A 22,441-nucleotide genomic window follows, 5' to 3' on the forward strand; every position below is an offset into this window, starting at 1 on the left:
TCTTTATCTTTTCTTTTAGGTTGATGAAGAATATCAAAATCCTCACACTGTGGACCGAGTCCCCATGGGGAAGTTGCCTCATATGTGGGGTCAGTCTCTGTACATCTTAGGAAGTTTGATGGCAGAGGTAAGGGGAAACTTCAAGGCTCTTCCACTTTTTTTCTCCTTTAGTCATTATAATAATGAGATTTGTGAGTAGCTCATTAAATCTGGATCTGTCTTTTGCCTTTTATATTCTGCCTTAATTATATATTTTCCTCCAGGTCAGGTCCTTAGAGTGGGAGCAGTGCCAATCCTTGACAAAAATCTTTTCCCCCTGGCAACCATGTCTCTCATACTGCCCAGGGCTTCCTACCTTGACACTACTTGGACCTGCTCTCGGATCAGGGCCTCAATCTGGCCCTTTCAAAACAACCCCCTACCAGTGCCTTGCCTCGTGACTGATGCATGCACCTGTGCTTGGTAGTAATGATGACTGATAATGGATTTAAGTACTAACTTTTTCAAGCAACATAATGTTTCATTATCTAATTGAATAAACTGATAAGATAATTTTAGGCATCATGAAAAGTGGTTGGGAACATCATTGTTTTTAAAAATTTATTGTTTGTGTACTTTTTGCTGTGGGGCTCTTTAAATGTTTTTTATGTTAAATTCGGTTGAAACAGTCTTGTTTTTTGGCTTTTTAAAAAAAGATTTATTTATTTATTTTAGAGAGAGCGTGCAAGCATGGGGAGGGGCAGAGGGAGAGGGAGAGAAGTTCTCAAGCAGATTCCCCGCTAAGCACGGAGCCCCCACACAGGGCTTGATCCCAGGACCCCAGATCATGACCTGAGCCGAAATCAAGAGTCAGATGCTCAATGACTGAGCCACCCAGGCGCCCCTTGGTTGAAACAGCTCTCAGTGAAGCACTTGGGAATTTTGTCCTTAATGCCAGCTTTTTTTGAAATTGTGAGCTATAGTAAGGGTTCTCTTTCTCAAAGTTTTCCAGATTTACTGACAAATCTACTTCCCCATTATAGGTTATTATGGTAAGCTATAACTGAGGCTCCTAGAAGATCCAAGGTGGGACTTAGCTATCCTTTCTGGGTCAGACTCTTTGACCTGTTTATGTATGACTATTTATTTTCTGCAGCTGTTTCTGTTCACTCTGTTTTGGGTTTTTTCTCAGTTTTACTGAGATATAATTGACATACATCAATGTGAATTTCAGGTGTACAGCATAAAGGTTTGATTATCTTTAGTTGATGTTATGAATAATGTAGCAATAATGAGCAGAAAGATCTGTTTAAAATAATCCTGACCTGATGACTTTCTCATTCAATGCTATAAAGAAATTAAATATGTGAAAAAGGAGGAGATGAATGGCATTTTTAAGGGTAAAATGGGTGAGTTCATCCCGTTTCATCAAGGACAGAAATTCAAGTCAAAAGATACCTGCTGGGGCACCTGGGTGGCTCAGTCAGTTGAGCATCTGACTCTTGGTTTCAGCTCAGGTTATGATCTCAGGGTCCTGGGATCGAGCCCTACGTTGGGCTCTGTGCTCAGTGCAGAGTCTGCTGGAAATTCTCTCCCTTTCCCTCTGCTCCTCCCCCTGCCCTCCTTCCCTCTCTCTCTGTCTCTCAAACAAATAAATAAAATCTTTTTAAAAAAAGATATTTGCTGAGCAGGACGTATAGCAGTTACATGAATAAATGAGAAAACAAGACTTCAATTATTGATAATAAGCATTGTGGTCTGATGGTCTAATTATATACATCCAGAGAGCAGGTGGAAGTGTAACTAAAAAAATCTTTGGGCTTATCACTTGTACCTCCTCTGTTTCCAACAAAGAACTTGTGGCCATCACTAGAAATTAATTCCAGATGAAATTAATTTGGATGTGAATTCAGGAGTTCAAACATGTTTTATATAGTGAAGGTATTTTTTTCCTTTCCATACCTGCCTCTCACATGTTATAGGGCAGGTTTTTGACACTGGTATATTGTTTCTCCTCAAACATTAGCTTTTTCTTTGAGAAATAGTAACCTGTCTTTTTATGGTTTTTCTTTAGGGATTTTTAGCTCCTGGAGAAATTGATCCCCTGAATCGAAGGTTTTCTACAGTACCAAAGCCAGATGTTGTGGTTCAAGGTATGGATTCTTATTCCCAGCAGCAGAAACTTTATATTAACGATCTGTTTTGGACCAGTAAATGATGGTGTTATTGTTCATCTCATGGGTTTTGTTAGGCCTCAAAAAGTATACAGTGACCTCGGTTCTTTTTGGCTTCAAGATTGCTATTAATCTTAATCATGAACAAATGCTTAATAAATGATGTTATTTGGCACTCTTAACCACTTCTTACTTCTAGAAACTCTTTTCAGTTGTCATGATATTGTAGCCTTTAGATTCTCTCTGCTTTCTTTCTGAACATTCCTTCTGTGCTTTTTCTGTTAGTATTCCTTTCTTCTCATGCCCTTTTAGTGGTTGTGTACCTAATCTTATACTGTTGTCTGTCTGTATTTACACTCTGTGTTAGTTTGCTAGTGCTGCCTCCTTCATAATACATTTGCTTCCATGGATCCAGCTATTCCTTCTTTGGAGAGTACTGGAAACCTTTATTTTTTGTTCCTAACAATTAACTTAAATTTTGAGGTATCTACTCTATGCAAAACGCTGGGCTAAGCTCTATAAACATTATAAGAATTCTAGTCCCAATATCTATAAAACATCTTTATCACTGATAGTTCAAATGCAAAATTGACCTCTTTTGTCTCCATCCCATCCTTTCCCCCCTCCCATGAAAAGCAGATCTTTCTACCCTCCTTATCTCTTGTAATGAGCTCACTATTATTTTAGTCTCCTAGGATATAAAGTTCCAAGTGATTTTTGACTCTCCAACGACACAATCCAGTATGGTACTAAGCTCCTATAAAACGTCTCTGGTCACTTGACTTTCGGGTTGGTGCTATATGGGAAATAATCCTGTGTATTTTACTCTTCCCTTCCCATGAGACACTTCGTTCTCCTTTGAGGCTTATGCCATCTGGCTGTATTGATCTCCTGGTTGCTCTAATTTATTCATTTAGCTTACAGCCTTCCTCTTCTTCCCCAATTCCTGCCATAGTGCTAGATTTCAGCATCATAATAAGTGCCATCTAACATTTTAGCCTCAAAATTCTTGGATACCCATAATCCTAGTGGCATTTCCCTCCACCTCTGTGTTACCCACTCATTTTGAGGACCAAACTTTGGAACTGTTCCACCTCATATATCTTTGATTCCAGAAAATTCCAGTTTATGGTCATAGCTATGTATTATTTCAGTTTTCCTTTCTACCCATGGCACTTGTCTCTATTTTCTCTGAGTCTGCTCTTCCCTATTTGCTGATCATTTAAATATCTTAATCACCCATGCACCATAATTCTACTACACCCACCAGAAAAATCATAGCCCCACATCAATCTTACAGTCTGCATTTTCTTTTTCTACTAAGTTTTTTATTTTAATTCCAGTATAGTTAACATATAATGTTATATTAGAATCGGATGTACAATATAGTGATTCAACCATCTTATACATTACTCAGTGCTCATCATGATAAGTGTACTCTTTAATCCCCATCACCTATTTCAACCATCCCCCCCCACCAACCTCCCCTCTGGTAACCATTAGTTTGTTCTCTATAATTAAGGGTCTCTTTCTTGGTTTGTCTCTCTTTTTTTTTTTCCTTTGCTTTTTGTTTTATTTCTTAAATTCCACATATGAGTAAAATCATATGGTATTTCTCTTTCTGTGACTGACTTATTTCATTTAGCAGTATACTCCCTAGCTCCATCCATGTTGTCACAAATGGCAAGATTTCATTCTTTTCTATGGCTAAATAATATTCTATTGTATATATACACACACATATATATAATGGAATTATATATGTGTATATACATGTATATATATATGCATATATATAATGAAATTATACATATGTATATGTTTAATGGAATATTATTCAGCAATAAAAAAGAATGAAATCTTGCCATCTATATATGTAAATATATGAAATCTTGCCATATATATGTGTATACCACCTCTTCTTTATATATTCATCTATCAATGGACATTTGGGCTGCTTCCATATGTGGCTATTGTAGATAATGCTGCCGTAACATAAGGGTGCATGTATCCCTTCGAATTAGTATTTTTATATTCTTTGGTTAAATACCCAGTACTGTGATTACTGGATCATAGGGTATTTTTTTCTATTTTTAACTTTTTAAAGAAACTCCATACTGTTTTCCACAGTAGCTACAGCAGTTTGCATTCCCACCAACAGTGCAAGAGGGTTCCTTTTTCTCTACATCTCAACAGCACTTGTTACTTATGTTTTTGATTTTAGCCATTCTGACAGGTATGAGGTGATTATCTCATTGTAGGTTTGCCTTGCATTTCCCTGATGATGAGTGATGTTGAACATCTTTTCATGTGTCTGTTGGCCATCTGTATGTCTTCTTTGGAGAAAGGTCTGTTTATGTCTTCTGCCCATTTTTTAATTGGATTATGTGTTTTTTGGGTCTTGACTTAGATCAGTTCTTTATATATTTTTATACTAACCCTTTATCAGATATGTCATTTGCAAATATCCTCTCCCATTCAGTAGCTTGTCTTTTAGCTTTGTTGATTGTTTCCTTTGCTGTGCAGAAGCTTCTTATTTTGATGGAGTTACAATAGTTTATTTTTGCTTTTGTTTCCCTTGCCTCTGCAGACATATCTAGAGAGAAGTTGCTATGGCCTAGGTCAAAGAGGTTGCTGCCTGTGTTCTCCTGTAGGATTTTGGTGGTTTCCTGTCTCACATTTAGTTCTTCAATCCATTTTGAGTTTATTTTTGTGTATGGTGTAAGAAAGTGATCCAGTTCCATTCTTTTGCATGTAGCCGTCCAGCTTTCCTAGTACCATTTATTAAAGAGACTGTCTTTTTCCCAATGGATATTCTTTCCTCCTTTGTTGAAGATTAACTGACCATATAATTAAGTTTATTTCTGGGTTTTCTATTTTGTTCTATTGATCTATGTGTCTATTTCTATGCCAGCACCATGCTGTTTTGATCACTACAGCTTTGTAATACAACTTGGAGTCTGGAATTGTGATACCTCCCATTTTGTTTTTCTTTTTTGAGGTTGACTTGCCTATTTGGGGTCTTTTGTGGTTCCATACAAATTTTAGGATTGTTTGTTCTAGTACTATGAAAAATGCTGTAGATATTTTGATAGGGATTGCATTAAATCTATAGATTGTTTTGGATAGTTAAAATAGATATTTTAGCAATATTTGTTCTTCTAAACCATGAGCATGGAATGTCTTTCCATTTCTTTGCATCATCTTGAAATTCTTTCATCAGTGTTTTATGGTTTTCAGAGTACAGGTCTTTTACCTTTTTGGTTAGGTTTAGTCATAGATATTTTATTGTTCTTGGTGAAAGTGTAAAAGGAACTATTTTCTTGATTTCATTTCCTGTAGCTTCATTATTAGTGTATAAGGATGCAACAGATTTCTGTACATTGATTTTGTGTCCTGCGACTTGTCTGAGTTCATTTATCGGTTCTAGTAGTTTTTTGGTGGAGTCTTTAGGGTTTTCTTTTTTTTTTTTAAAGATTTTATTTATTTATTTGATCGAGAGAGAGAGAGAGAGCACAAGCAGGGGGAGCAGCAGGCAGAGGGAGAGGGAGAAGCAGGCTCCCCGAGGAGCAGGGAGCCATTATGTGGGGTTTGATCCCAGGACCCTGGGATCATGACCTGAGCCAAAGGCAGTAGCTTAACCAACTGAGCAACCCAGGCACCCCTAGGGTTTTCTATATAGAGTATCATGCCATCTGCAAATACTGTAAATTTTATTTCTTCCTTACCAATTTGGATGCCTTTTATTTCTTTTTGTCATCTGATTGCTATAGCTAGGACTTCCAGTACTATATTGAATAAAAGTGGTGAGAGTGGACATCCTTGTCTTGTTATTGACCTTAGGGGAAAAGCTCTCAGTTCGTCCCCATTGAGGATGATGTTACCTGTGGGTTTTTCATAAATGGCCTTTATTATGTTAAGGTATGTTCCTTCTAAACCTATTTGGTTGAGGGTTTTTATCATGAATGAATGTTGTACTCTGTCAAATGCATTTTTTGCATCTATTGAAATGATCATATGGTTCTTACCCTTTCTCCTACTGATGTGATGTATCACATTGATTGATTTGCGAATATTGAACCACGCTTGCATCCCAGGAATAAATCCCAATTGATCATGGTAAATGGTCTTTTTAATGTATTGTTGGATTTGGTTTGCTAATATTTTGTTGAGGATTTTTGCATGTATATTTATGAGAGATATTGGCCTCTAGTTCTCTTTTTTTGTGGTGTCCTCATCTGGTTTGGGTATTATGGTGATACTAGCCTCACAGAATGAATTTGGAAGTTTTCTTCCTCTTCTAACTTTTGGAATAGTTTGAGAAGAATAGATATTAACTCTTCTTTTAATGTTTGGTAGAATTCGCTTGCGAAGCCCTCTGGTCCTGGACTTTTTGTTTGTTGGGGGTTTTTTTGTTACTGATCAGTTTCATTGCTGGTAGTTGGTCTGTTCAAATTTACTTTTTCTTCCTGCTTCAGTTTTGGTAGGTTATATGCTTCTAGGAATTTATCCATTTCTTCTAACTTGTCCAATTTGTTCGCATATAGTTTTCCATAATGTTCTCTTAACAATCCTTTGTATTTCTGTGGTGTCAGTTGTTATTTCTCCTCTTTCCTTTCTGATTTCCTTTATTTGAGTCTTCTCTCTTCTTTTCTTGCTAAGTCTGGTTAGAGGTCTATCAATTTTGTTGATCATTTCAAAGAACCAGCTCCTGCTTTCATTGATCTGTTCTATGGTTTTATCAGTTTGTATATCATTTATTTCTGCTCTAATCTTCATTATTTCTTTCTGTCTGCTGGTTTTGGGTTTTGTTTATTCTTCTTTTTCTAGCTCCTGTAAGTGTAAGGTTAGGTTGTTTAATTGAGATTTTTCTTGGTTCTTGAGGTAGGCTTGTATTGCTGTAAACGTCCCTCTTAGAACCATTTTTGCTGCATCCTGAAGATTTTGGACCATTGTGTTTTCACTTTCATTTGTTTCCGTGGAATCTTTTATTTCTCCTTTGATTTCCTGGTTGAACCATTCATTGTTTAGTAGCATGTTATTTAACCTCCAAGTACTTACGCTCTTTCTAAATTTTTTCTTGTGGTTGATTTCTAGTTTCACAGTGTTGTGGTCAGAAAAGGTACCTGGTATGATTTTGACCTTTTTAAATTTGTCGAGACTTGTTTTGTGGCCTAATATGTGATCTGTTCTGGAGGATGTTCCATATGCACTTGAAAAGAATGTGTATCCTCATATTTTAGGATGCAGTGTTCTGAAAATATCGTTAAATCCATATGGTCCAGTGTGTCACTTACAACCACTGTTTCCTTGTTGATTTTCTGTTTGGATGAACTGTCCATTGAAGTAAGTGGGGTGGTAAAGTCTCTTACTATTATTGTATTCCTATAATTAGTTCCTTTATGTTTGTTATTAATAGTTTTATGTATTTGGGTGCTCCAATGTTTGATGTATAAATATTCACAATTGTTATATCCTCTTTTGGATTGTCCCCTTTATTATTAAATAGTGTCCTTTTTTGTTGCTTGTTGCAACCTTTGTTTTAAAGTCTAGTTTGTCTGATACAAATATTGTTACCCCAGCTTCCTTTTGACCTCTATTTGCATGATAAATGTTTCTCTATCCCTTTACTTTTAATCTGCAGGTGTCTTTAGGTCTGAAAGGAGTCTCTTGTATGCAGCTTATAGAAGGGTCTTGTTTTTTATCCATCCTGTCACCCTAAGTCTTTTGATTGGAGCATTTAGTCCATTTACATTTAAAGTAATTATTGTTAGATATGTATTTATTGCCATTTTGTTACTTGTTTTGTGGTGGTGGTTGTAGTTTTTCTCTGATCCTTTCTTCTCTTCTTGCTTTCTTTCATGGTTTGCTGCCTTTCTTTAGTGATATACTTGGATTCCTTCTCTGTATTCTTTGCATATCTATTAGTGGTTTTGGATTTGTGATTACCATTAGGTTTGTATATAACATCTTCTGCATATAGCAGTCTATATTAAGTTGATGGTTGTTTACGTTTGAACCCATTCTTTATTCATCTCCCCACCATTTTAGGTATATGGTGTCATATTTTACATCCTTTTATTTTATGAATCCCTTGACTGATTTTTACAGAAATACTTATTTTTACTGCATTTGTGTTTTTTACTTTTCATACTCTCACTTATGGTCTTTCCTTTCCGCTCCTTTCTTGTAGGGCTGGTTTAGTGGTCATGAACTCCTTTAGTTTTTGTTTGTCTGAGAAACTTTCTCTCTCCTTCTATTCTGAATGTTAGCCTTGTTAGAGTAATCTTGGCTGAATATTTTTCCCTTTCAGCATTTTGAATATATCATGCCATTCTCCTCTGGCCTGCAAAGTTTCTGCTGAAAAATCTGATAGCCTTATGGGGTTTCCCTTTGTATGTAAATGTCTTCTCTCTTGCTGCTTTTAAAAATCCTTTTTTAATAGTACTTTTTGCTATTTTAATTAGTATGTGTCTCAGTGTAGACTTCCTACGATTGATTTTTTATGGGGATCTCTGTGCCTCCTGGATGTGGATGTTTCCTTCTCCAGATTAGGGAAGTTTTCAGCTATTATTTCTTCAAATAAATTTTATACCTCCTTTTCTCTCTTTTCTTCTTCTGGGATCCCAGAATGTTATTACCTTGATGGCATCACTGAGTTCCCTAAGTTCCCTAAGACTATTCTAAGTTTGTATAATTTTTTTTTCTTCTCATTTGCTCAGCTTGGTTACTTTCCATTACTCTGTCTTCCAGGTCATTAATTCATTATTTTACTTCCTCTAGCCTGCTATTTATTACACCAAGTGTATTTTTAATTTCCGTTATTGTTTTCTTCATCTCTGATTGGTTCATTTTTTATCTCTTTGTTAAAGGTCTCCCTGATGTCCTCCACTCTTTTCTCAAGGTCAATGAGTATCTTTATGATCATTACTTTAAATTCTCTATCAGGCATACTACTTATATCTGTTTCACTTAGATGTCTTGCTATAGTTTGGTCCCTTTCTTTCTTTTGTGACATATTCCTCTGTCTCCTCATTTTGTCTACTCTCTGTGTCTGTTTCTGTGTTAGGAAAGTCAGCTACTTCTGTTGCTCTTAATGATAATAGCCTTATGAAGAAGAGGTCCTGTAGTGCCCTGCAGTGCAATTTGTCATTCCCAAGGACCTCGTGCTTCAGGGAGTATCTCCTGTGTGTGCTGTGTATGCCCTGCTCTTGAGTCCTGGCCTCTTTTTCCTTCAGTCCAGTTGTCTGCAGAGGCTCTCTTTGCCTGTTGTGGGCAGTGTTTGCTCCTCAGCTGGGTGAGGCATGTTTTAACAAGGTGTGCACCTGTCAGCTTATGAAGTGAGTCCTGCCACCACCACTGGAACTTCAGTCCCACAGAACATGTGGATTGGAGATAAGGTGTTAGTGGGGTTTGCACCTGTGTTCTGGGGGAGGGGACTTGCAGCACCATGATGGAGGCCGGCGTGACTGGAAAGGGAGGATCTGCCCAAGCACGGGAGTGACAGGGTTTGGTGTAAGCAAGTTAGTTAGCAAGTTTCAGCACTGTGCTGGTTCCTGTGCAGGTGTCCATGTGTTTATGCTGAGGGGTGGAGGAGGGAAATAGTGCCTGCCAGCTCCTTTATTCCTAGAGGGGTCTCCCTGCGATCCCTGCCTCTCCAGGACATGCTCTGAGAGGAGTAAATAACTCTCCCTCCCATCTGCCCCCAGCATTTTTCAAACTGCTGCTTCCACGCTGTATCTCTGCTGGCTCTTTTTCCTGTAGCCTCTTAAAGGGCAGGGACTCCACTTCCTAATGCCTTCTGGGTTCTCCCAGAACCAAGATTGCTGATTTTTAAAATTCCAGGCTTTAAGTCCTGCTGGTTGTAAGAATTCACAAAATTCGGCCCCTCTCACTTCCAAAGCCAAACGTTATAAGGATTCATCTTCCTTGTTCAGGCTCCCCGGTGTATAGTCTGTTTTTTGCCTTTCTCTGTGCCACCAGCTTCCTCCCCACTGCAGATGGCCATGGTCCATTTTGCTCCCAAACTGCATCTCCATCCTTCCTGCTTTCTTCAGTGTGGCCTCTTCTCTACCTTTAGTTGTGGAGTTTGTTCTGCCAGTCTTCAGATCGTTTTCTGGGTTATTTACACTGCTGAGTGTTATCTAGTTGTATGTATGGGACGAGGCAAGCTGAGGGTTCTCCTCTGTCATCTTCCCAGCCTCTTCCAGTCTGCATTTTCTGATCCTGTACCTGGCCTGCTAAAACTACTAGAAAAAAAAAATCACACAAAGGAGCAGATGGTAGCACTGTAATTCTGCAGTCTCCAACTCAACTAGACTCACAGTGCCTCCTGCTGGTCCTTGTTCTTACTGTTACTCAGCATTTTCATTCTTTTCGACCACTATTCCAAACCTGTTTTCAACCCCATCCCTTACTTTCATCCTCTTTCTTGGCCTGCTACCAAGGTTAGATATCTTAATCTAGCTAGATAATCTTAATATTCTGATTGTTGTCAGTTTCCCAGCCCCCCACCACAATCTTACTTATATTTTCACTCATCCTTGTCTCCTTTTCTCTGGTCTCAGAAAAGGTATTTCTTCTCTTCGAGGCCAACTCCTCCTTCCAATGCTTGATCTTATCCTCTTCCCCAGCCTTCCTAGAAACCTACTCTTTCCTGTTTCTTCAAACTCTTCCTCTCTGTTGGTTCTGGTTTTTAGTTTATTTACTTAGTCATCTCCCTTTAGTTATCCTATCTTTCCTTTCTCAACTGAATTTCCTCTTCTTTATATGCCATGCATTCTGCAGTCCTTTCCAGTAGCTTATAATTCCTCTGAAAATGCTTTTGCTTAAGTTATTGAAAAATTCAGTAGGTATTTTTCAATCCACATCTTAGTAGATCTTTCTGTTTCATTTATTGTTTATCTTTCTGGAAACTCTTAACTCCCATGTCTTCTGTGATACCATCTCTTGGATCTTCTTCAACCTAAATTTTGCAATTTTCTGTCTCATTCTGGGCTTCCTATTCTCTTTGCCCCCTAACTGTTGGTATTCCTGGGAGTTCTGTCCATTGACCTTATTACTTAGATTATTTGTTCTTGTCTCTCAGCCTCCTCCTATTCCAAACCTTCTCCCTTTTCCTGTCTCCTGAGTTCTTCACTCTCAGAAGATGACTTCACCTCCTATACCACAAAGAAAATATAAGCCTTGGGACAAAAACTCCTCATTCCCACCCTAGACTTTTCTTCATCTGCCCATTTCTTGTATGTTGAACTTCCTCAAGGTTATATTCTGGGGTCTCTTTTCTTTTTTTCTATATATATTCTCCTTGACCCATCTCATCTCTTTATATGCTAATGACTCCTGAATCTATATCACTGTTCTTTAAGATGACCTCACTTGGATGTTTCACATGCACTTTAAACTCAACATGTCTAAAATTAGACAGCTGCACCCTCCTACTATTATATCATCCATGCCTGCTTTTCTCCCTATGTGCCTGTGTCACTAAAGGCCACACCATTCTCTTAGTTACACATACAAATACCTGGGAAATCATTCTCAATATCTCCCCCTCTTTCACCTCCTATATTCAATCAGCTAACAAATCCTGATTTCTTTACCTTCTAATTGATTCTGAAATCCATCTAGTCCTCTCCAGCACAAATGTCATGATCCTAATCTAGGTAATTAGCATCTCTCACTTACATTAGTGCAATAAATTTTTAAGTGGTATCCCTGTCTTCAGTCTAGGCCCACAACAGTCCATCAGTTTATTCTTTAATCATCAAACATTAATATGTTCTTTTTTAAGGTGCAGTTATGGACATATTAATCCCCTCATTACAACTTACAAGGGTTTCCATTGTCAACCTCCTTCACATGGCTTATAAGGCCTTTTATGATCTGGTGTCTGACCCTGTCTGCATTGTCATTTTTTTACAATGGCCCCTTCACACTCCACGCTCCTACTGTAAAGAACATTTTATAATTCCTAGATCTGCCTTGTTCCATGTTGCTCTTGAGCCTTTGTCTGTGCTGTTTCTTCTACCTGGAACAACTCCCTTACTTTTACCTTCACCTTTGCCAGATTAATTTCTATTCAGCCTTCTAGCAGAACTCAGTATCAGCGCCATTTTCTCCAGGGATCATGTCTATCTCTGTACTCCTAGCATTTGGCAGTGCTTAGCACATAGGTGGAATTTCCTAAATATTTTATAAAACATAAAGTAAAAAAAAAAAAAAAAAGCTCAGATGTTGGGGTCGAAAGTGTTCCTAGCACCCCTAAGTGTTGTTCATTTGCCTCTCTTTCAGTGCATTGCTCTCTGCAGATCCCTGAAGCTCAGTAGAATGCAGTTTGGAAATCATTACCCAAAGATAAAATACAAAATCCTAAAAGTGACACATACGCCCTCCATAAAGATCTAGCCTCTGTCTGCCTTTCCAGATTCTTTTTTTTAAACCACTGTGCAAACTATTTTATGCTACAGCAATATTGAAGTGTATGTAGTTCCTCCCCAACCCCCACACACGTTCTTTTTTCATTTCCATGTTTTATGATCATCGTGTACCTTGTACCTAAAATGGATTTCCCCATCCCTATTCCCTTCTTTCTCCTGGCTAACATTCATTCTTTCAAACTCAGCTTAGACATCATCTCTCATCTCTTTCAGAAAGCCTTTTCTGAAACCACTCTCTACCTGTCCCAGACTTGATACGTGTCGCTCTTTGGGGCTTACAGTGTTTTGTGCATATCTCTAGTTACCTAGCAGCTTATTTTATAATTGGCTTATGTGTGTGTCACTTCCATTACACTGTAAGCTCTTCAAGAGAGAGACTAACTTACCCATCTCTTTATCCCTAGTGCCTAGTATAGTACTTCATCCATTTAGGTGCTTAGTAAATGTTTGTTAATGAATGAATGGATGACCACATGTGTTTTCCTGGACTTTCCTTAGCTCACTATCATTCTTCCTTTGTATATTTTCCCTGGAGAATCTTTGTCATTTTCATGTTTCCAGTTATAAGTAATCGAGATTGTGTTATGTCCAGAGGGCCCTGTGATCACTATATCCTGCATATCCTGACCCAGACCACAGCAGCACAATACCATGAGGCTCCCAAGATAGAAAGATACACACACACACACACACACACACACACACACACACACACACAAAGAAAGACATATACGAAAGACAATGGCAAAGAAAAAGAAAGTAAAACTCTGTTAACTAGGGTTTTGTCCCAAACACTCAACATAAAAAATACTGGTAAACTTGAATGAATCAAATGGTACCTTCATTTTCGCATAAACCCAACTCAACACATCCACCAGCACTGGAGAAACAGGAATACGGCACATATTTGCCCTCAGTGCTTAGTGTCAAGCCAGCTGAGGCCCCACTCAGGTTATTAGCCCCCAGCCAGGTATCTGTCCCCTAGAGGGAAAGTAAACAGAAGGGTCAGGGAGCTGACTTGGCCTCCTCCCTTGTGAGTATGATAAGCACTTCAGAGACATGAATATAACAGGAATAAAAGGGAGCTGTCCAGGCTTGTCATGCTCAGAGTCTAGAGCCTACCCCCCCAATCCCAAAACAACCACACACAGTTTTAACTATGGCACCTCAATTCTTTATTCCCAGTTTACCTTGTCTTCTACCATGCTCTGGCTATAGAGTAATTCTTATTATTTGGGTGTTCTTTATTACCCTCAAACTCCTGTCTGGTCTTAAGGATATAAAAGAGCCTTGGAGAATCAACTTTTACCAAAGCTGTAACACACCTCATGTTGGATTTTTTTTCCCTATTCAAACATGGGATCTCAGATATAAAGAGTATTGCATTCTCTAGGAGCACATAGGTACTTAGCCAAAAAAGCAGAATCTAATACTCTAGTCATGAGATCCTTTTTCCTTTTCCATTTAGGTAATAGTGTTATGTACCTAGCATGAGACTTGTTTCATCAAAGTTCCTCAATAACTGTTAATTTCCTCCCATTTTCTTTCTCTTCCCTTCAAAAGAAATTATGTGGCTTGAGAGATTTTTAGGTTCCTATTGAAATAAAAGTTTCTGTTGACCTCATCTTCTTTCCTTCCTATAGTTTCCATTCTAGCTGAGACAGAAGAAATCAAGGCCATTTTGAAGGACAGGGGAATCGATGTGGAGACCATTGCTGAGGTATACCCTATCAGAGTACAACCAGCCCGCATTCTCAGCCACATTTATTCCAGCCTAGGTAAGGAGATCGGCCTTAATAATCTGTCATTATAACAATCAAAGCATTATTCGATACAGGCTGGTTTCTATCCTTTTTATTTATTTATTTTTGATCTTGTACTGCTTTATTAAACTGGATCTGAGAGGGAATTTAGAGCCTCTGGAACCTGTTTCTAATCCAGTATATCCTGAGCAAGCTTGATAATTTTAGATGTGCTTATGAATCTGGTACATAGGGTGTGACTGTTAGCAAATAATATTGTATCTTCATTCCAAGTGCATGCTTAACTAACATGTTCTCCCCTTTCTTGAGACCTATATTTCCACTTTGAATACATGTTAATTTTATGTAGAGTAATAGCCAAGGAACTTTTTTTAGGTCTTTTATACTGTCATGTAATGAATTGGTTGACAATATTAGAAAATTCCACTTAATCTAATACTTATTTTAATTAGTACTTCAATTTTTATTTAATTTATTAAACTTAATGATAGACACATTAAGCAGATTACTACAAATTACAAACTTATACAATTTATTACAAATTTGACATTAAACAAATCACTACACTATTAACTAAAAAAAAAAAAAAAAAGCTCTGCAAATTTCCAAACTACCCTTGTGGAAGACTGATTAATGGTCCCCAAAGGTGTATAGGTCCTAATTCCTGGAACCTATGAATATTACTTTATATAGGCAGGTATGATTAATTTAAGGAGCTCAAGACAAGGAAGATTATCCTGGATTTTCCAGGTGGACCTTAAATGTAATCACAAGTATCCTTATAAAAGGAAGGCAGATGGAATTCAGACTATAGAAGGTAGGACATGTGACAACAGAAACAAGAGATTAGAGTGATGCAGCTATGAGTCAAAGATTTCCAAGGAATGCCCACAGCCTCTAAAAGTTAGAATTGGCAAGGAACAGATTCTGTCCTGAAGATTCCAGAACAGCCTTTTTAACGCCTTGATTTTGTTTTTAGTCCTGAAAGACTCATTTTGGGCTTCTGACCTCCAGAAATGTAAGAGAATAAATATGTGTTGTTTTAAGCGATTTAGTTTGTGGTACTTTGTTAACAGCAGGAATGGGAAAGTAATACAGATTTTGGTACTAAGAAGTGGGGTAATGCTGTAACAAATATCTAAAAAATGTGGAAGTGGCTTTGTAATCAGGTAATGGATAGAGGCTGGAAGAATTTTGAGTCACATGATAGAAAAAGTCTATATTGCTTTAAACAAACTGTTGGTAGAAACAGGGATGTTAAAGGCATGGCCAGTGAGGGCTCAGAAAGAAATTAGGAATGTGTTATTGCAAACTTGAGGAAAAGGATCCTTGTTGTATAGTGACAGAAGGATTGTTAGCTGAATTGTGTCCTGTATTATGTGGAAAACACAACTATAAATTATGAACTTGGATATTTAGCTGAGGAGATTTTCAAGCAAAGTGTTGAAATCATGGCCTGGTTTTTCTCTTGCTGCTTATAGTAAAATGCAAGAGGAAAAAGGTAATTGAGGGAAGAATAGTTAAGCAAAAAGGAACCAGGACTTGATGAAAGTCTTAGATGGGAAAAGATGATAAAATTAGGAGATTGGCTGTCAGGAAAGCATGCTCTGGAAAAAAGGTCAAGGATATGGCTGGACAACCTTCTTCTAGAATTTCAGAAAGATCAAAAGATCGGTTGTATTCATTCACACTCTTTGAAGAGATAAGGCTGTGACTCATGGATTCCCTCAACCATATTAGCAGAATCTAGGAATAGAGATATGATTATCCAGGAAAGATCTTAGGAAGGACACTCTTGTCTAATGGCATGAACCCCCATGACATATATGCAATACCCACAAAGTTTTTGAGAATGTTATATATGCAGAAACACTGCCAAATTGGACTGAAAGAGACAGAGGACAAGATTAAAGAAGAATATTGAACTCCCCAAGTTCTATAGCCAGGAAGCAGGCTGATAAAACTACTAAGCTGTGAACAAGTGCTATTCTTCAAGAAAAAGGAAGGATGACTCCAAGGGAGGTGCCTTGGGCCCAGAGGACAGAGCCTCAAACCACAGAGGATTACTACCATGCCTTGAAACCTAATGGAGTTTGCCCAGTTGGATTTTAAAACTGTTTGGGGCTGCTGACTCCTTCCTTCCATTTTCTCCCTTTTGGAATGAGAATGTCTATAATTTGTATTCTACCCCTGTATTTTTAGAGAATATAACTTGTTTTCTAGTTTCAAATGGAGAGGAATTTTGCCTCAGGATGTATCATACCCATATCCTCACCCATACCTGATTTAGCTGATGAGATTTGGGGCTTTATAAATAATGATATTTAGAAGAGATTTGGGACTTCAGTTGATGCTGTAATGTGTTGAGAGTTTGCAGAATGTTGGGATGGGATGAATACACTTTGTAAGTGGGAAGGATATGAATCTTTAGGGGCCAGGGGATGGACTATGGAAGGCTAAAAAATGGTCCCCAAAGATATCCAGGCTCTAATCCCTGGAACCTGTGAATGTTACCATGTATAGCAAAAGGGAATTTACAAGTGTGATTAAGTTAAAGAGATTGAGATGGGAGGATTAGTCTGGATTATCCAGGTGGGCCCTAAATGTAATCACAAGTGTCCTATTTATAAGAGGGAGCCAAAGGGAGATCTGCCTATAGAAGTAGATGTGAGGACTGAAGCAAGAGATTGAAGTGATAAGGCTACTAGCCTTATCCTCTGAAGTTGCAATAGGCAAGGGACAGATTCTCCCCTCGAGCCTCCAGAAGGAACCAGCCCTGCTGACATTTTGATTATACCTTATAATACCCATAAAGCCTATTTTGGACTTTTGACTTTCAGAGCTGTAAGAGTTTAAATGTGTGTTATTTTAAGCCACTAAGTTTGTAGTAATTTGTTATAGCACCACTTAGAAATTAATACAATCTTAAATCAAGCCACAAAAGGGCAAATTTATAAATAAAGATTATATCCTAGATAATGGATTGTCACTTACAAACCCAAAGCCTACTTTGTGTGTGTGTGTATATATGTATATATATGTGTGTGTGTGTGTACTTTTCTTTTTCACCAAGAATGGTCTGTTAGTAATTACAGCCAAGCCAAATCTTGTCCAGCTCAAAACCAGTCTCCTTTCCTTTTTACTAACACCTACTTCAGACACTCAATTTCTACAGCAGTTATGTATGTAGATCTCAATTGAGATGGAATCAACCAAGGAGGAAAGGACCAACAGTAAGAGGTGACTTTTCTCTGTCTCTCCTAAACACTCATATTTTATGCCAATAGGGCCTTAACTCCCAGAGCTATTAATATTACATCTGACTTTAGGAATATACAGATTTCCCCTTTCTTCCATCCTAGCTGTAATGTACAAAATTCCTTTTCTTTTTAATTCAAGTGCAAAGTTGAAATGTTCTAAAGAAACTTTACTTTAAAAAATGGGAAACTATGATTCATCAGTCTAACACAATTCACAGAGCTCACCATAGCACATACCATCCCCAATGTCCATCACCCAGGCACCCCATCCCTCCCACCCCCCACCACTCCAGCAATCCTCAGTTTGTTACCTGAGATTAAGAATTCCTCATATCAGTGAGATCATATGATACTTGTCTTTCTGTGATTGACTTATTTCTCTTAGCATAATACCCTCTAGTTCTATCCACGTTGTTGCAAATGGCAAGATTTCATGTTTTTTGATGGCTGCATAATATTCCATTGTATATATATATATATATATATATATATATATACCACCTCTTCTTTATCCATTCATCTGTTGATGGACATCTTGGCTCTTTCCATAGTTTGGCTATTGTGGACATTGCTGCTATAAACATTGGGGTGCTCATATCCCTTCGGATCACTGACCTCTACCTCTGAAACAAATAATACATTATATGTTAAAAAAAAAAAAAAGATAGTAGGAAGGGAAAAATGAAGAGGGGAAATCTGAGAGGGAGACGAACCATGAGAGACTATGGACTCTGAGAAACAAACTGAGGGTTTTAGAGGGGAGGGGGTGGGGGGGATGGGTTAGCCCAGTAATGGGTATTAAGGAGGGCACCTATTGAATGGAGCACTGGGTATTATATGCAAACAATGAATCATGGAACACTACATCAAAAATTAATGATGTAATGTATGTTGACTAACATAACCTAGTAAAATAAAATTAAAAAAATGGGAAACTAAAATATAAACACATCGAAATCAACAAGTTGATTGAATATAGATCTCAGCTCTTAATTAATTTCTGAAATCTAGCCACAGCTTAGCTTGACTATTACAAAATACTGAGCCCCTGGTTCCCCTCACTTATTCAACCCTATCCGAGATAAATTCCAAGTCAAGACTCTGAAACTTCAGAGATTAATTTGGGTTGATTGTTTACAAGATGGGATGGGTATTTTAGTCCTTCCCAGAATCTGCTTCATGTTTTTTATCATCTCGGCCATTCCCTCTAGTCTCAGACTATAATGTGCTCCTAATTTCCAGATACCAGTCCACTAAATCTGTTGACATAAGGAAAGTATTTCTCTATCTAGCCCAAATCTTATTCCAGGAACAAGTATTAGTTGATTTTCTAGTCACCTTCTTTGCCCCTCTTAGAAGTCTTTATGGTTTGAAGTTCATGTAAGTCCTACTGGTGCCTTTGACCTGATTATCTCTGGCTCTTACTCAGAAGATGATAGGTGAAATTTACCCTTTGCTTCTTCACATTTATTGTTCTAAATTCAGCATAATCTTACTAGGATATAGGTAATTTCCAAGTGCTGGGCCATTATTCTTGGAATCGACCTGCATCACGTCACATTTTTCCAATAAATTGAAGCAAACTCCTTACTGATTGCTTTTTCAAAGCCTACACTTTGTTTAGAGCCTCTTCCTAAGTTATTATTTCCTAGTCAAAGGAAATGAAGACTGATGGGTCTTGGGTTTAATGAGTGATTAACCATTACAGGGACTCTAGTAACAAGCTGCATTTCCTTTCCAAATATGTTCTTTCGTTTGCTTCATTCATTTATTCTTTCATAACAATCTGTTGCTCACTTATTATGTACCAGGCACTGGGCTAGATGCTGTGGGTGACATAGACATGTAACCAGCTAATTATAGTGCAATCTTATAAATACTGTAGTAGTGGTGTTATGTACAAAGCCCAGGAGAAAAAAGGTAGATTTGTCTGCAAAAGTCATAAAAGGCATGATTTGATAACTTATCAAATGAGTGAATCTTCAAAATTTTATCATAGCAACAATTTCACAATTACAAAATTACTTCAAGCATACATAAAGTGACAACTGTAATACCACCAAAAAAAAGATTTCTTCATCAGGTGTGTTCATGTATATATGTTAACTAAATGGGAATGTTTGCCTCACCTCAAACATTGTATTTCATGTATTTCAGTTCCATAATATATTTTTAAAAAACTTTTAAAGTATGAGATTAATTGGGGCGCCCGGGTGGCTCAGTCGGTTAAGCGTCCAACTCTTGGTTTTGGCTCAGGTCATGATCTCATGGTTGTGGGATGGAGCCCCATCAGACTCCATGTTCACTGAGGAGTCTGCTTCTCTCCTTCTCCCTCTCCCTTTGCCCCTCCCCCGCTCACCCATGCCCGCTCACTTGCTCTCTCTTAAATAAATAAATAAATAATAAATAAATAAATAAATAAATCTTGTTTTAAAAGTATGAGATTAGTCAACTTTAGGAACATAAGAACTTCATAAATGTTCAACTTAAATCTTTATATAATTCTAATTCTTTTCTAATCTGTTAGGGCACATAGATATATAGTTTTCAGTGTATGCATATTAACTTGTGGTTTTTTTCACTTATTCTTTCATGTGAGTATTCTTACATATTGAAAGAACTATATATTATTCCATCAAATTAAAGTAATTATTCCCTAATTATTGGGTACTTGAATTGTTTCAAAAGTTTTTGTCATTCTATGAATGCCTTTGTATAGGCTTTCATATGTATACTTCGGATTCTTTGGAGTATATTCTCAGAAAAGGGATTCTGGATAAAAGAGTATGGACGACTTTGTAGTTCTTGTTTTATGTTGCCAGATTATTCTTTAGAAATACCAACCAATTTTTAGTGACATCAGTAAATAATAAAATATACCTTTTTATTTTTACTACACCACCAACATTGGATTTTTATCATTTGTTTTTGTTAGATTAATAGTTTTACTACACGTGCTATTTTAATTGCCTTTCTTTGATTCCCAGTGAGGGTATGCATTTCTTCACTTTTGCTTTACTTTTTTTTGAAATTGTGTTTCCTATGGCTTGCATATCTAACAGGATCTGCACATTTTCATATATATTTATCAATTCTTTAAGTATACGTTATGGTAAGCTTTTATCAATGAAGTTTGTAATGGATATATTTTCTGTTCTGTAATTTTCTTTTAGATAATTATTTTCTTGCTTTTGTGTAGATTTTTGAACATCAAATACATCCATTTTATCAGATACATCTTTCATTTCTTCAGGAATTGTAAATTTATCTCCTAGTTTCATTTGAATAGATGTGCTATTCTCATTCTCTTCAGTTTTCATAAGTAGTAAGTTGTGATTACAAATTGATATGTACATGTTGAATGAAGGGAACTGGAAAATAGAGAAAAGCACAAAGGAAAAAGATAAAAGTCACCTATAATTCTAAACTCATAGGAAGCCACTATTTTTGTTTTGGAGTATTTGCTTCCAGTTATTTTTTTATAAAATAAATACACACTTGTTTTTTAGAAAAATGGTGTCAGAAAGAATAGTCTTTGCTATTTGTACTTTGCAACATAATAATGTATGATGAACCCTATTATATTTTCTTTTTTTTTATTACATTTAAATTTTTTTATTGTTATGTTAATCCCCATACATTACATCATTAGTTTTAGATACAGTGTTCCATGCTTCATTGTTTGTGCATAACACCAAGTGCTCCATGCAGAACATGCCCTCCTCAATACCCATCACCAGGCTAACCTATTATATTTTCTTAAATAACCTCCTACAACACTATTTTAATATCTGTGTTAGCATGATTTCAATTTTTTAGACATATGGATGATAAATTGTTTTTATAAATTAAGTAGATGTTTTTTCTATTTATTTTGCAAATTATTTATGTATATTCTTTTGCCATTTTTCTACTGGAAAATTGTCAATTTCTTATTGCTTTAGACATGATTTTTTATATATTAGGGATGCTAATACTTTGTCTTCCACGTGTTATTGCAATATTTTGCTATTTTATTATTTGCCTTTTAATTTTGTATTTGATTTTGATATATAAAAGTTTTACATTTTTGCATAGTAAAATTGTCTCCTTTTTGGTTTCTTTGTTGTTATGCTTAGAAAGATAGATTCATCCCTAGGTCAGATACATTTTCACTATATTTTCTTAGTTCTTTATAGTTACAATTTTACTTTTAGCTCTTAGTCTAGAATTGTAATTTTAGTTTATTTTATGATGTAAGAATCATAACTTGTTTGCCAAATACTTCCCAGCACTATTGACTGAACAGTTCATATAAACACTGTTTTGAAATGTCACCTTAATCATTTACTGTACATACATAGACTCACTAACACATGTATGTGTGTGTATGTTACTTTTTGGTGCTGTTGGTCACAGTTTCTCCTTTTTAAGTCGTCAAGCTTCAGCCTCTTTAATAATTGGGGAAATGTAAGATAAAACAACAATGAAATAAAAACTTTTCCCCATCAATTTCACAAAAGTTAAGATTGATAATATCTATTGCTGGTGAATATGTGGAGAAATGGACACTCTCAGCACTCCTGGTAGTAGTGTAAATCAGAGGCAATTTGGCATTACCTATAAAAAAAATTTATACACATATCTTTGACTAACAACCTTACTTACAGGAATCTATCCTATATAGTGCTCATACAAGTGCACAAGGATATATGTACAAAGCTGTTCATTACAACATAATTTGTAATGGCAAAACAACAGTTAGGAGCAACCTAATATGTATGAACAAGAATGGTTGAATTATGATATGTTGTGCCACAGTTAAAAAGAATAAGGTAGACTTTCAG

The 22,441-nt window shown here is 36.8% G+C and overlaps 1 protein-coding gene across 7 annotated transcripts in view; it reads left to right on the forward strand.

The window, feature by feature from the left end:
* The window catches only part of PHKA1 (phosphorylase kinase regulatory subunit alpha 1), a 141,817-nt gene that overhangs the window by 46,933 nt on the left and 72,443 nt on the right, over positions 1–22,441 (forward strand). For all 7 annotated transcript variants that reach the window (XM_032399136.1, XM_032399137.1, XM_032399138.1 and 4 more), the window contains exons 12-14: positions 20–127; positions 2,054–2,132; positions 14,236–14,370. In XM_032399136.1, coding sequence (XP_032255027.1) covers positions 20–127; positions 2,054–2,132; positions 14,236–14,370 — 322 coding nt within the window. The remainder of the gene's footprint in view (positions 1–19; positions 128–2,053; positions 2,133–14,235; positions 14,371–22,441) is intronic.

This window comes from Phoca vitulina, unplaced genomic scaffold, assembly GCF_004348235.1.
Source record: "Phoca vitulina isolate PV1807 unplaced genomic scaffold, GSC_HSeal_1.0 scaffold131, whole genome shotgun sequence".
In the NCBI taxonomy this organism is placed as follows: domain Eukaryota; kingdom Metazoa; phylum Chordata; class Mammalia; order Carnivora; family Phocidae; genus Phoca; species Phoca vitulina.